The sequence below is a fragment of the Ictalurus punctatus genome, chromosome 17 (genome assembly GCF_001660625.3).
Source record: "Ictalurus punctatus breed USDA103 chromosome 17, Coco_2.0, whole genome shotgun sequence".
In the NCBI taxonomy this organism is placed as follows: Eukaryota; Metazoa; Chordata; class Actinopteri; order Siluriformes; family Ictaluridae; genus Ictalurus; species Ictalurus punctatus.
The window spans coordinates 24,365,895-24,381,521 of record NC_030432.2 but is presented as its reverse complement, the minus strand read 5'-3'; the positions used below and the strand labels follow the sequence as shown (position 1 = coordinate 24,381,521).

The window sequence follows — 15,627 nt, the reverse complement described above, 5'->3', positions numbered from 1 at the left end:
CCATGCTCCCTGGGATAGACTCCAGGTTCCCCGTGACCCTGAAAAGGATACGCGGTATAGAAGATGGATGGATTTTAATTATGTTTTAGAGTATTTTTCTTTATTTTGTCGTTTAAACAAAAATGAAAAATGTAGGATATTCAGGAAAATAAAACTTTGACAGGCAGTGTACTTATTTGTGATATTTAAGTTTTAAACGGTGAAAACACTTCTCTCTTTTTTTCTTTCTTTGTGGGGTATGTTTTGCAGGTCAGTGAGAAGAAGAAAAAAAAAAACCCTCAAAACTGTAGAACTGTAATACAATAAAATGATGGAAAATGCGAGCGGCTCTAAATGCACAGTACTTTAAGCATGCACATTATAGTGAATTGTTTTGATTTTGAACATTACTATACAGAATCAACACTTTTATGGCTCTATATATTATACACAGTACAACAACATCTTATCCAGATAGCTTGAAGCACTTTTACTGTTTCGATTTGACCGAAGTCTGTACTATTCCCGATCAGACTGTACTGGAATGGGAATAGTGCGTGATGGATTTGGATGTGATGTACTTGATGTTTCCACCAGTAGGGGGAGAAAGCAGCAGACATAAAGACTGCCCTGAAGCATCATTACTGCCAACCAAGTCTCACACATAGCAGTATTGTCTTGTGCTAGATTGGGATTTTCTGTTATTTTGGCCTGCTTTTGGTTGAATATGAAATAATGTTTTACAACCCTCTCAAAATGACACCATAAATTGCATTGTTTAATGACGTAACCTGAGCTGAATATTAAAGGTGTCCATGGGGCTCTTCATACTCAGAAGCTTTTTCTGAGCTTTCTAGGTCTTGAATATAAATAAATAAATAAATAAATAAATAAATAAATAAATAAATAAATAAAGGATTCACAAAGCACAACTCTGCGGTAATCTTATAATATGAAATACTAGATAAATGTAACTATATTCAAGGCATTTTCCCTCGCTAAGATGTCTTTTTTTTTTAAAGTGTGTTAAGTGGCATTCATATATAGCGCTGTATTCAGCGTCTGCGACTTAAGTTCAAGTTATGTCAATCTTTATGAGTTGTGTTATGCACATGGTGAAGGATTATTCTGGTATCTCCATTCAGATGACACAAATCCCCCGTATGTAGTTCCTACGTCGAATATTTCCACGTTTCTTTAGTACAGGTGTCCTAGTTGGGTGTCTCAATAGCATCAATTTATCTCAATAACAAGTATTTAAGCTTGAAAAAAAAAAAAAAAAAAACGGGGGATAGAAAACGCAGGGAAAAAGCTTGTGGTGATCCACTTTCGACCATGCTCAGGGCTGACCTTATCACGGCTGGGTAATGACGTAGCAAGGAAAATTGTGTTTTGATTTTGATTCACTCAGCTGCTGTGTGGTGTTTATTACGAGCCTGAGGCCTATAGAGTGCCATGCCTGCTGTGGAAGCATGATCAAACACATTCCCATAAATCAGTGCTGTAGCGTATTTTAATAGGAAAGTCAGAGGGAGCAAAAAAACAAGGCGAGACAAATACGAGATCAATAGTAAGTATGAAAAAAGGACATTTTTCAAGAGGACGAGCGGTACGAGTTAATAACTACTGCTGCTTGTTTTAGGATTTCAGCTTTTATTTCCGGGTTTTTACATCTAGATGTCTTAAATAACGTTAAAAAAAAAAATAAAAATAGAACTTTTTATATCAGACCACCCGATTTTTAGGCGAGCAAAAGTATAGAAACATCTCCCTTCATTTGTGATGCTTTCCCAGGATTATAGTGCAAATAAATAAATAAATAAATAAATGATTACAATAATGTCACGGTGCTGTAATGTATATGTGAACAAATAAAGGGTCCTTCTTCTTCTTCAGCTTTTTTCAGGTGTTGTTTGTTTCGGGGGGATTCTCCCTTCCGTCTCCTCTTCGAGAGGTGAAACGCATGCTCGATTAGCTTAAGGTCTGGCGATGGGCTTGTCCAGTCTAAAACCTTCCAATATTTCGCCCTGATGAAGTCCTGTGTTGAATTGTCGGTGTGTTCGTTGGATCGTTGTCTTGCTGCATGATGAAGTTCCGCCTGATCGATGTGGATGGATTTCTCTGTAGATTGGGAGACAGAATTTTCCTATAAACTGCGGAATTCATTCTGCTGCTACCATCACGACTTCCATCGTCAATAAAGATCAGTGAGCCTGTTCCGGGAGCAGCCGAGGCCATGGCGCTACCTCCACCACGTCTCTCAGATGATCGTGTATGTTCTGGATCATGAGCAGATCCTTTCCTTCTCCACACTTTGGGCTTTCCTTCACGTTGGTAGAGATTCGTCTCCGTTCCAGAACTTTTGTCTGTTTGTGTGTGTGTGTGTGTGTTTTACATGCATAGCGTTGTATCAGGCATGCTGTGCGAGCGAAATGGACCCGTTTTGTTTATTCATTAGAACCAACCAAGCAAATAGACACACTGCGCAGAGGGCAAACGTAAACATGTTATCTGTTAGAAGTCCGTACAAATTTCGTTAACGGTGTTTTTCTTTGGGTTTTTTTTCTTCTGTGTATGTGACCGAGAGATCAAGCCGGTTTTCAAATCGGAAGCCCTATTTAATAGTGTAAACAGCCGTTCCCATCAGGGCCCGGTATTAATCCAGCTTAGCACTAATGAATTTGCACGTGCGCTTTGGCATGTTTAGGTGTCCGCTGTGTTTTATATGTCTGGGATAATTTATTCGAACTGGCAGTGACCCAAACACACTTTAGAGCATGCTGTGAGATGAAGTTCATGTGTATTCTACGATGTTTATTCAAGCTACAGCCTGAAATGTGAAACTTCAGTCAAGCAATGAATTTATTATGACTTCATCATGATGTAATAAGGAAATCTGCACTTTAATTGATGTTGACACAGTTTGTGTGTGTGTGTGTGTGTGTGTGTGTGTGTGTGTGTGTGTGTGTGTGTGTGTGTGTGTGTGTTATAGTCTGGAGTCCTATAAAGAGCCATAATCTCCTGTATTGATATGGTTTTGAGGGTTTTGACCAATTTTTATCATTTTTTTTTTAACCATGATCTTCTTTGCTGTTATTTCCTGGCAGAACTCAGGGTTCAGGGATTGCAGCACAAAAAATACTTGCTTTATCTTTGCCAATGATGAATAGCATTTAAATTGATTTACACACTTTCTGGCAGATGATTTAAAAGAAAAAGCAAGTGGTTGGCGCTTTTTTTTTTTTTTTTTTTTTTTTAATTTTTTTTTTTTTTTTTTATAAAAACCCTGGTTTTCAGACTGCTGAAGGAGCTGGAAGGTCGTGAACATGTCAGCGTAAATGACTCCCAATGAGCTTCTTACCACTTCCAGTTTAAAAAAAAAAAAATTTCTGGAATATGTATGAGCCTTCAAATACAAGCAAAAACTTTAAATCAGAGTGTTTGCATCTCGTCCCCTCTCAGGACTTTTAAGAGCCTTTTAAATTTTCCACTGATGTCCACCGGACAGATTAGCATCGTTAGGTAAGAGCATGTGTGTGCAGGGCGCGGTTAACTGCGATGTGCTAATTAACGACGCATAATGGTGGACGGAGCGTCACTGAAGAGGTTCATTCTGCCCAGTCCCATGTGACACCAGGCGGTAGCAGGTCTCACTGACCCCAGTCATTATCATCATCATCTTTTCCATCAGCGTTCACTGCTCAGTTGCAGTTTTAGCAGCCTGCACGCGGCGAAATCACACCGAGATCCGTGACTTTCTGACCGTCTGCACATCGTCCTCCCTTTCAAGGCATGGGTGGAATATACAGAGGATAGCGAGTAGGTTTTTAAACCCTTCCGGTTACCCTTTAGCATGTCTGTGTAACATTCTAAAATCTCACTGATGTGTTTAGCATAGAAAGAAACCGAAGTTTACAAGATTTTCTTTCTAGATGTCGTGCAAGCTGAGTGCTCCAAAGGAGAAAATGCAACATAGTGCTAGGAGAGGTCCGTTGTTGAGGGGATCATCAAAATGATTGCTGTATAGCAATTCATCAGAATTAAATCATAAAAACAGTGTGTCTATGATGTAGAGAACCAGTTGTTTTGGTTTTTTTTAAGATATATTGCAATGATTGGAAGGGGAACGGGGGTTTATGCACAAATGCATGTGCATCATGGTGACCTTGCGTTCCACGCAACGCCTAGGAAGAGGAACGTCTTCATTGTTCAGTGCAGGATCCCCCCCCCCCCCCCCCCCCCCCCCGTAGTTTCAAGTCTTTTGTGTGGATTTGGAGATTTTTGCTGAAACTGGTTAATAATATTAGCTCTTTAAAAGTACAATAGCACTTTCAAAACCACTCAAAAGGAGCTGCCTGACTGCATAACAGACTGTTTCCTGTTGTTGACTCGCAACTGTTTATTACAGGGTTAGTTGAAAAATTCATTAGGTCGTACCTTATAGGATATATAAGTCAAGTATGATAGCTTCTCGACGTCATTTCGTATAATCATTATTAATGTCATTCTGCCCCACCATGATCTATGGCCACATGGCACCGCTGGTATACAGTACACATAATATATAAAGAGGGAAGAGTCAATACTGTCCGTGATAAAAATGACCATTTGAGTCACTTTAACACAATTAAGATCGTCTAGGTGGACTCGGATCGATAGAGGTGTCTAACCAGGTCTGCATCCTGTAAAGGACACAAAAGAACCTGAAAGCACTTAAGAGTTCTTGTGATAAAAGCTTAGGGGCTCTGGTTTATGTGTTGGCACAAGCAGAACAGCTTCAAACAGTAAACCTTTATCATGGCTCGTCTCGGACGAAATATTTGCATACAAGTCGACCATAAATGAAAGTCAAAAAAATTTCAAAGAGAAACTGAGAGATTAAGCTGTGCTTCAGACTTCTCAAATGTGGAAATGGGTCCGACTGAGCCGTAACATAATAGGAGGGTTTAGATGATATCATAGTACAGTCTAACAGTCTCTTAATAATATATTCACTTCAACCCAAGTCCCATTTAAAAAAAAAAATAAATAACGATTGTAGAAATTAGCACTATGTACACCTGCTTTGTCTTTAATATGTTATGGATCAAGGCCACACTGTAAAACCGGATTTAACTCCCAAACGTTTGAGGAAACTTAATTACAAATTAAATACACTTCAATATAACAAAAAAAAAAAAACAACTCAAACTTTGTCATTTTAAATAAAATTGTGTTATATTGAAGTGTATTTGGCTTTCAAGAAATCGATTTCTCAACTTAGAAATTTTGAGGTAATCAGTTTCCTCAAACGTTTTGAGCTAAATGAACTTACCCGGTTTAGATTAACGAAAAAAGCTCGTTAATCTAAACCTATAGTGATGATGAGTCTTTAGTGATCACATATACAGATGTACGATGAAATTCTTTTCTTCGCATACCCCAGCATGTTAGGAAGCTGGGGTCAGAGTGCAGGGAAAGCTATGATACAGCGCCCCCTGGAGCAGAGAGGGTTAAGGGCCTTGCTCAAGGGCCCAACAGTGGCAGCTCGGCAGTGCTGGGGCTCGAACCCCCGACCTTCTGATCACTAACCCAGAGACTTAAGGGGCAGTGGTGGCTTAGCGGTTAAGGCTCTGGGTGACTGAAGCACGCAGAACTGTCTCTGCTCAGCACAAAACTCTTGTTAGCGACTCACCGTTTTAAGCTCTTTTTTTCTTTTTTTATTGACTCACTCATAAATGGCATTTAAGATATGCACATAGAGGACTTTTTTTTTCCCTCATTACTCTTTAATCCTTCTATTATGCCTACTACAAAAAGCTCATGTCCTAGAACATCCGTCATCATTTGCATCAGTACGATATTAAAATGCCCAGTATAGCTGCTATCAATCTAGATTAAATATGAGGTGAATGGATTGGGATAAGGGCTGACATTGTTTATTGCTTTGTGCGTAAAGCTAGAAAACGGGTGATTTTTAGCTAATCGGATTATAAGGATTTAAACCAATAGAAATATATTAGAAAATCGCTGCAGTAATTGCTCAATTTCAGTCCTAAATAGAATATCACCTGAACTGAAAAGACTTACTGCTCAAGTAGCGCAGTAGCGCTAAGCAACTAGCTAAATCTGTTTAACACCTGATGAACACATTTTCATAAGTCATCTGAGTGGAATCCGCGCGTATATTACCCATAACCTATAAAACGGCTTTTTTGTTATAGATTTCCAACTTTCTTTTCTGTTCAGAGCCTTCCAGCCATCCTGCTTCTTCACACACTGTCTGAGAACGAGGGAGACTGGAGCATTCTTCCCCTACTGCCTTAGTAAGTGCACTCGCCCCATCTGTGCTCATATGGCCATTACGCACACATACACACACACACACAGACGGATGAGCAGATGTAAATCATAAAAAACACACCGCATGGATCCAACTGACTCCATCTGCTGTGATGAAGCTTTTACAGCTCAAAGGAATGTAGTATAGATTTCTCTCCATCAATACCACATTGTTCGGTTGTTAACGATTCTCAGTAGATACTCATAATAGAGACACTTTTATCTGAACGCGATGAAATGCTTGGCACGGCGAACATCATTAACAGAACAGAGCATATGAGTGTATCATATCCGTTTCTTCCTTTAGCTTATCCTCTCACTTTGGGAAAAACTCCTCATGGGTGATGTTTGTTGAAGAGGAAACGAGCGTGAAGCTGGAGAAACTTCACAGAGTCCTCAAGACGTTTGAGCGCAGAAAAGTAAGTGCACCGTTTAAAAAAAAAAAAAAAAAGGTTTGTCTTGAAATCTTGCATGTCACATAATTATATACGGTCTGATTCAAAAGTATTGGAACAGCAATTGTTCAAAAGTTGTTTTCGCTGTACATTGAAGGCATTTGGGTTCGAGGTCAAAAGCTTAAACTCATGATGGAATGAATTCGGAAGTTTACAGGGACCTCTTGTCTGGCGGTTTACAGAGAAATGCATCCGAGTTAATCACTTCATCAAGACAATGCAAGACAACGATCTAGAACTCAACAAAGGACTTTATCGTGGGGGGGAAAAAGTGGAAGGTTTTTGAAGTCAATCACCAGACCTTAACCCAACTGAGCAGCATTCCTCCTCCTGAAGAGGAGACTTCTGCTGCTAACGTCTTGCTGCCAGACACCACAGCACACATTCAGAGGTCTTGTGGAGTTTACGCCTAGACACATCAGAGCTGTTTTGGTGGCACAAGGCGGACCTACATTAATACATTATTAAGCACATGGTTTTAATGTTATGGCCGACTGGTGTAAGTTAACAGTTTCCCGGTGGGAAGTTTTAGCTTGTGTCGGACATATCTTTCAGTATCTTTGCACACATATGTTGGTGAATAAGACCCCGTGTTCGGACAACCGATATAAAGGGAACGTACATCATGTGTAGAATAATAAGACGAAGCATTATGATCGTGTTGGCAGTTCGATATTTGAAATGTTAGGCTTGTTAAACTGTCTGAGAGATCGTTTAGAAGGAGGCAGACGCTAATGCTGTGTGTTAGACTGCAGAGTTTTCACTGCTGACCTTTGATTCGCGGTACAATTTGAAAGACATGATCGTCAGACAGCAGCATTCTAGGTATAAACTGCTAAAAATGCCGAAAAGACTCTTTAGCAGTTTTGTAAACACTGGCACAAAGCAGACGGACAGGCATTCAGGCCCAGAACAATGAGCAAGAAGGGAGTCATAGTGGCAAAAAAAAAAATCTCCTCCATCAATAGCAACTTTTTTTATTCATTCAGAGTGGAAATGCCTTGATGTCTCCCTTAGGCACTGTAGAGAATACCGTGGCTGAGATTGTTTCTTTGATACACGGCGTAGGTCTGTGGTTTGCTCTGACAATACACTTTGGGGTTTTGTCGGTCTGTGCTTTTCTGAAATACTTGTGAAAATCTTTCCATAGACCTGTTGGCATCGATTGCCCGCGATGTTTTTATGATGAAATTCTTTAAATATTTATTTCTAACCCAAACTTCTAAAAAAGTAGTAGACATCTTCCAGGTGACATCGCTGGGGATCATGTGCACTTCAGCTCCGGATTTTTAGACTAGACGACATGATTGACAGGCATTGTTGTGTTAAAGCAGCTTTATAGAAATCCAGGTGTTGATTTGGATCTCAGATGTGCAAGTCTGTAGTGACAGTGGCAGAGAAACTGTCTGAGATGGAATAAGGACGAAGCCTTATGAGGAACCAGAATCAAACCTGTGCCCTTCCTGTACTCACACTGGATAATTATACTAAATAGTAATAGTAATAGTAATCTAAAAACAAAGAACAAAATGCGTTTAAAGTATGTTCTTATATGGAGCATCCATCCATCTTCTATACCGCTTATCCTTCCTTCAGGGTCACGGGGAACCTGGAGTCTATCCCAGGGAGCATGGGGCACAAGGCAGGGTACACCCTGGACAGGGTACCAATCCATCGCAGGGCACAATCACATACACGCTCACACACTACAGACACTTTAGACACGCCAATCAGCCTATCATGCATGTGTTTGGACTGGGGGAGGAAACCGGAGTACCCGGAGGAAACCCCCGCAGCACGGGGAGAACATGCGAACTCCACACACACAGGACCACGGTGGGAATCGAACCCCCGACCCTGGAGGTGTGAGGCGAACGTGCTGACCACTAAGCCACCATTCTTAGATGGTGCCTTTAAAAAAAAAAATAGATATAATGTCATTCTTTATAAAAGTGAGAACTGGCAGTGTATTAAAATTCACAGTTCAGGAGGAAAGTCTTTCTTAGACAACTTTGAGGAGAGAAATGTCATAAAAGTCATAAATGTCCTCCTTCTGCAGCGGTGGACAGATTTCTCCTGCTTCTCATTCACACACTCAAGGTCTTCCAGACGCCGTCATTTTATTTCTGGCAACCGGCCAGCGTTCAAAATAATAAAGTCTTAGAAAACGAGGATAGCTCTAGTACGCTAAAGGTTTTTGTTGTTGTTGTTGTTGTTGTTGTTAATCTCTCTGGAGGAACCACAAGTCAATTGCAGTAAAAACATTTTAACACGCACTGCTTTTAATTTCAAATTACTTCAACAGTTGTACTTATTTTTATACCGTTGTCTATAAGATTCGTGGTCATTTCTTCCTGTATATGCTTTTACTCATTAAGTTAGTTAGCAGATAGTGAACATATGGTACTCAATCACCAACTCACCAACAGTACCACTTTATTAGGAACACCTGCTCATTCATGCAAATATGCAGGCAACCAATCATGTCGCAGCAGTGCAGTGCATGAACTCATGGATGTTTTCTTTGACGTTTGATGAGAATTACTCTCACTCCTCCCTCTTTTCTGTGCCTTCAGGAGTGGTTTCTTGGCAAGCCGCTTCACGATGAAGAATCCACCATCATCCACCATTACGCCTTCGCTGAGAACCCGTCTGCCTTCAAGTACCCAGACTTCAGTGCAGGCTGGGCGCTGAGCATGCCGCTCGTCAACAGGTCAGACGGGATCTCTCACTTTCAGCTCAGCTAATAATGTGAATGGCGTGACGCTAGGAGGCAAAGTCACACACAACGGAAGTGAGAGATGGGACATGAAATTGTTCAGGCTGTTGCGGCGCTGCAATTTTCTTAACCTCATTCAACAAGGCTTTTCTACGACTAGCCAATTACTAAGCAGCAAGACACCACCAGAGATTCCATAACGTGTGTTGTTTTTACCAGACATCGTAGGATAAACAAACATGGCATCATTTGACATGTAAATGACATAATATTGGAATTTACATCATCTTACTTTAATCATGAGACTAACGCTGGCTTAACACGCTGAAGTAATATATGGTTAATAGGAGACTTCTTGGCGCACCTCGGTCTCCAGTTGGCAGAGCTGTAGGCACCGGAATTAGCAGGAAGGAGCCAGTTGTGATTCGGCTAGACATGGTCAAGGAAGAACAGTTCAGTCGTTGCTTTCTCGTCAACAATAAAACAGTGATGAAGCTGAATTTGTATTTGTTCCCTAGGCATAAATGCCTGGCATAAAAAGAAAGTATTATGTAAAATAACAGATCTAGTTTCCATGGAGAAAAATCAAGGAGGCAGTCAGGGACCGGCAAAAACAAAAGCAATTGAGATTCTTGGAACAAACCTACCTTCTGATTTCCTGATTAAACCACATGACATTGAACCCCTCGGAAAATGATATGCAAAAGATGTTTACAGCAGACAGTTTACTGGCATACACCACAAACAAAATGAATTTCACTCATAGACCAATAAAAATCTGTGGATTTTACCTGCAGAGACAGAAGAACTGTAGCAGGTTCTCCAAGAAGCCCGGAAAGACCAACCAGAATTTATTTAGTTTAAACACGTGTACAAATGGGATTCGATAGTTGTTGTTTTTATATATATATATTAAGAATCTTCCTGCTAATTGGTTGTTTTATTGTTTACTGCTCAATGTCGCAATAAATCTGATATTTATTTTTAACTTCATAATTATGTACTCATTACTTCATAACTTTTTTTTTAATTAAGCAACGTGGAGTTTGTTGTATGAGTATATTTTGCAACACCTAGCTTTCTGTGTATCAAAGTATTGTGCTTGGTTTGAAGGATAGGTTTTGCAATATCTCGTATTGTAAGTGACTAAATAACAACTGTGTGGCCCTCGCCAACTGCTATAAACAAATAACCTCAGATGACAAAAAAAAAAAAAACACAGCAGATTTCATTATGTAAACCTAACCCTAACCAACATTCAGAAACCAGGTGGGGAAAAAAATCAGTGCTCACTTCCTACTTCCACAATCTTAGAGTTAATTAGCAACCAGGTGTTACTAATGAAATGCTCAAGATTAGTTAATCATCAAGATGTGTGACTACTTCTATAAAAGCAGAACGCAGCACTCAGGTGTGTCTACATCATGTCAAAAGGAAAGGACATCAACCGTGATCTCAGATAAGCAATTGTTGCTGCTCATCAGCCTGAGAAGCTTTGATGGATTGTATGGTATAGTATCAGTAGGTGCTTTGTGCTGTCATTTATATATATATATATATATATATATATATATATATATATATATATATATATATATATATATATATATATATGTCCATATAACTTCCACTTCACCTCAGCAGCCCACAAGCACTGTTTTCTGGCAAGATGCTGTCCATGGTGCTGAAGCTGTGCTGGATACTAATATTCTGGGCTCTCATTCATCAATCATCCATATACATAGCTTTGAGCCGTACTTGTGCATACACACATATCAAAACACAGAATGTGATTTATCTTGCGATTTCCCTGTGCATGAGGATGTGTGTGTATTGACACACATTCCTACCCACGCGTATGCAGAATCCCCTCGTGACAGAAAAGTGTAATCGTGAGTAAACTGATTAGCAGGAGCCCTCGTCACAATTCTTTTCAGTCATGTCGGAGTCGTTACTGATTATGGTGCTCACAAGGGGCAGACATGTGACACAGACAAAATGTGAAGCGAAATGACATGAGAAGAGTGATTGCTGCGAGTGATGAATGGCTCGTAAATCATTTTGTTTGCCCAGTGCAATTTTAGTTGTTCTGTCCACGGGGTTTTCGCCATGATTATGATTCAGTGAGAAATTGGAGAAAAAAAAAATTCCCAACCAACTATGAGCTGAACAATGGAACATTTTATGTACATTCATTTTGCTCAACAAGCTGCAATAGATTACGTTTTGAAATACTTCAGCAGAAAAAAAAAAATATGTGAATGTAGTTGTCATTTTTGGAGCAGTAATTGGAGCAATGGTCTGCGCACATGTAGCTATACATTTTTTTTTTTAAATAGATTTTGCATTTTTTTTTTTTATTTCTTTCTTTTAAACGCACCACTCATGGAAGTGTTACTGTACATATACCTTTTTTATACTCTACTTCGTATAGCAGTTAATCTATTTCATTTTCAGTCAAGTTCATCATCTTAGACCTTTTGACGTGTCATGTTGTCCGTACCGTCCAGTGGCACAAGCAGGCTAGAGGGCTGTTTACCATATATGGCAATTTGGGGGCGTTTCTGTATGTAAATGAGGGCTGGCCCTCACAAGCACATCAGTGTAGAACGTGACGGATTTCTCATCCTCTAGGAAGTACAGTCTGGCAGTTTCCTTATGTGTACCGGCAGTCCTTGTGCACGGATTCAGACGTCGTTCTGCAAACACTTTGCGAAATGAAAGCCCTGGAGTTTCCTGATCAGTAGTGCCACCGTATATTAAATGCTGGCAGGTTCTCAGAGGAGTAACTAATCACATTTTATCACTGTGTCCCAAGAATAAATGCAAAGCTCACAAATTAGAACGGAGAATCAATGATAAGTATATGATCTGCCAATTATAATATAGATGTCACACTATGTGATGTAATTGATTCTCGACTTGTGTTTAATTAGGTGCTTATAAAGCTATTTGAATGGATTTTTCATTTCAGGCTCTCCAACAAAGTACGAGAACAGCCTCTGAAGTCGGACTTCACCATAGACCTCAAACATGAGGTGAGTCGAATTGTTGTATTGATCAGCAGTCATGAAGCTCATGAATTTTATATATTATTTTCAGATTTACATCCGCTATGCCGACTACTGATTTCCTCTTTGTACTAGCAAGCACTCTGATCTCTCATCATGCTCTTTTTTTTTTTTTCTTTTTTTTTTATACACGGCTTTTCATCCAGGCGGCTCTTGAATTTGAAATAGTCACGCCGCAGTGTCAAGGACCTTTTCAGATCGGCAATTCCACTCTGTCTCTCTTTCCATCTCTCTCTTCATGCACTCTTTTTTTTTCTTTCTTTTTTTTTTAAACACCTTGTCCCCTAAAAGTTTCTTTTGACTCACTCAATCACTGCACACCTTCTGTCCTCTCCCTCTTTTAAATTAAATCACCTTCATAACACCTTTATCTTGCTTTTTTGCTTTCTTTTTCAATTTCTTTCATATCTCTTTGGTGTCAGCTCTCTTACCTTTGGTGCACAGGGCTGGCTTTTTTTCTGTTTTTTTTTTTTTTTTTTGGCCTCTGGATGTACTGTAAAACTCACATTTCCTTGCCTATGAAAGTACACGATAAGTCTGAAAACTAATGGAAAAGTCTGAAGATGTTCCCATTAGTTTCAGCCCATAGTGTGAAAGTAAGGTGTTAGAATATGTTTGGAATATAAAACATAATGGGGGCTATTAATGTAGCCTTCATATATTTCTAGCCTTCAGCTTCAGGATTTGCACATGTGACTCTTCAGTGAATTTGGGATTTGAGGTTATTTAAGGGTTTGACAAGAATAGTATTGAGAAATCGAAGCATTGCAAGGCCTCAGGAAGGGTCTCTGTGGAGGTTTTAAGTCATCTAGGTCAGTCTGAATGTCTGTTAGGGGAATATCTAGGAAATGGACTTGGGTTTTAATCTTGAAAACATTTCTTCACCCGAGGTGTTTCATCAGTTGTTGTGAAAGGTGAGAAATCCCTCACTTACTCTCATATAGCATCGGAATGTCGAGGTTGTTCTCCGAAGGTCTCAGACGTCTCCCAGACTGGAAAAAAATAAATCTCATTGAATTTACTTAATTCATAGTGTACATGGGTTCCAGATGAATGAAGTGAGTTACACGAACACAGTTTGTTTTTGTACGTTCAACATGATTTGATCCTGTATTTTTAAACCCCTGAATGTAATTGTACTCTGCACTCTTCAGCTCAGGGTCAAGCCCAGGTCATTGACGTGGTGAAGCAGTGATGTTACCCACTTTTGTCCTTCAAGCCCTAGCACCACCAAGCTGTCAATGTTGGGCCCTTGAGCAAGGCCCTTAACCCTCTCTGCACCATGGCTTACCCTGAGCTCTGAACCCAGCTTCTTTTATCAGACTGTTAGTCTAGCCTAGCACCTCCAGGGTCGGGGGTTCGATTCCCACCGTGGCCCTGTGTGTGCGGAGTTTGCATGTTCTCCCCGTGCTGCGGGGGTTTCCTATGAAATCCTAATGATCCTAATGAAACTCTAAATGAGTGCTTTATTAAAAGCAAGAGTACGGTTAAGCCTGTAGATAAAAAGCTCACAGACAGTGCTGGGATTAACTGTAAAACATAAATAAGTGCTGAGACTAAAGTGCCTAATTAGAGTGTTAAAGATGTTGGCCTTTTCCGATTAGGATTAGATTACAACAAGCTTATTCCAATAAAATATTTTAAGTAGCATTTCTTAATGTTACAACATACTGTTCAATGCACTGTCTGTTCTTCAGTTAGATTTTTAAAATTATGATTAATATTTTAATTATGGGGCGAACGGTGGCTTAGTGGTCAGCACGTTCTCCTCACGCCTCCAGGGTCGGGGGTTGGATTCCCACCGTGGCCTTGTGTGTGTGGAGTTTGCATGTTCTCCCCGTGCTGCGGGGGTTTCCTCCGGGTACTCCGGTTTCCTCCCCAGTCCAAACACATGCACGGTAGGCTGATTGGTGTGTCTAAAGTGTCCGTAGTGTATGAATGGGTGTGTGAGTGTGTATGTGATTGTGCCCTGCGATGGATTGGTACCCTGTCCAGGGTGTACCCCGCCTTGTGCCCAATGCTCCCTGGCATAGGCTCCAGGTTCCCCCGTGACCCTGAAGGAATTATAAGTGGTATAGAAGATGGATGGATGTGCATTTCAAGCATTACAAATTCAATCTGACCAGAGAAACAAAACTTTGCAAACTTCACAGTCAGACAATGAGAGAATTCTTATTCCATACATGCATGTTTCATGTTGTCTATTTTAATGTTAAGCTGGGATGAGTTGGCATGAAATGATGAAATGTTGACTGAACTGTATTTTTGGTGAAAGACGAAAACTATTAGTATAAAAAAAAGCTCGAAATCAGCGCATATTGAAAAGAACAGGGGTCTAATATTTCAACACAGATGGTAGTAGTAACTCACTACTAGTGTGTGTGTTGATGTTCTAGGTGGCGCTGTACATCTGGGATGAAGGTAAAGGGCCTCTGCTCACGGCTGTTCCTGAACTGTGTACGTTGCCGGAGCGTTCTCCTCAAGCCCAGGGCTGTGCCACTACTGTAAACACACACTCACCACTGTGTGTAGGTAAACACAACATCTGTCAAGCACACTCAGAAATCACTCTTCATCACTGAACTCAGTGCAGGAATATTCAACATACCGTACACGTACAACATACAGCACGCAGTCTATAGTCACATACAACATACAGCATACAGTCTATAGTCACGTACAACATACAGCACGCAGTCTATAGTCACGTACAACATACAGCACGCAGTCTATAGTCACGTATAACATACAGCACGCAGTCTATAGTCACGTATAACATACAGCACGCAGTCTATAGTCACGTACAACATACAGCACGCAGTCTATAGTCACGTACAACATACAGCACGCAGTCTATAGTCACGTACAACATACAGCATACAGTCTATAGTCACGTACAACATACAGGACACAGTCTATAGTCACGTACAACATACAGCACGCAGTCTATAGTCACGTACAACATACAGCACGCAGTCTATAGTCACGTACAACATACAGCACGCAGTCTATAGTCACGTACAACATACAGCACGCAGTCTATAGTCACGTACAACATACAGCACGCAGTCTATAGTCACGT

General features: G+C 40.3%; 1 protein-coding gene across 3 annotated transcripts in view; it reads left to right on the top strand.

The window, feature by feature from the left end:
- The window catches only part of b3glcta (beta 3-glucosyltransferase a), a 137,524-nt gene that overhangs the window by 93,808 nt on the left and 28,089 nt on the right, over nucleotides 1-15,627 (top strand). For 2 of the 3 annotated variants that reach the window (XM_017491574.3, XM_017491575.3), the window contains exons 5-9: nucleotides 6,208-6,284; nucleotides 6,608-6,719; nucleotides 9,332-9,468; nucleotides 12,449-12,512; nucleotides 14,942-15,073. In XM_017491574.3, coding sequence (XP_017347063.1) covers nucleotides 6,208-6,284; nucleotides 6,608-6,719; nucleotides 9,332-9,468; nucleotides 12,449-12,512; nucleotides 14,942-15,073 — 522 coding nt within the window. The remainder of the gene's footprint in view (nucleotides 1-6,207; nucleotides 6,285-6,607; nucleotides 6,720-9,331; nucleotides 9,469-12,448; nucleotides 12,513-14,941; nucleotides 15,074-15,627) is intronic. The other variant, XM_047161224.2, reaches the window with a different exon arrangement.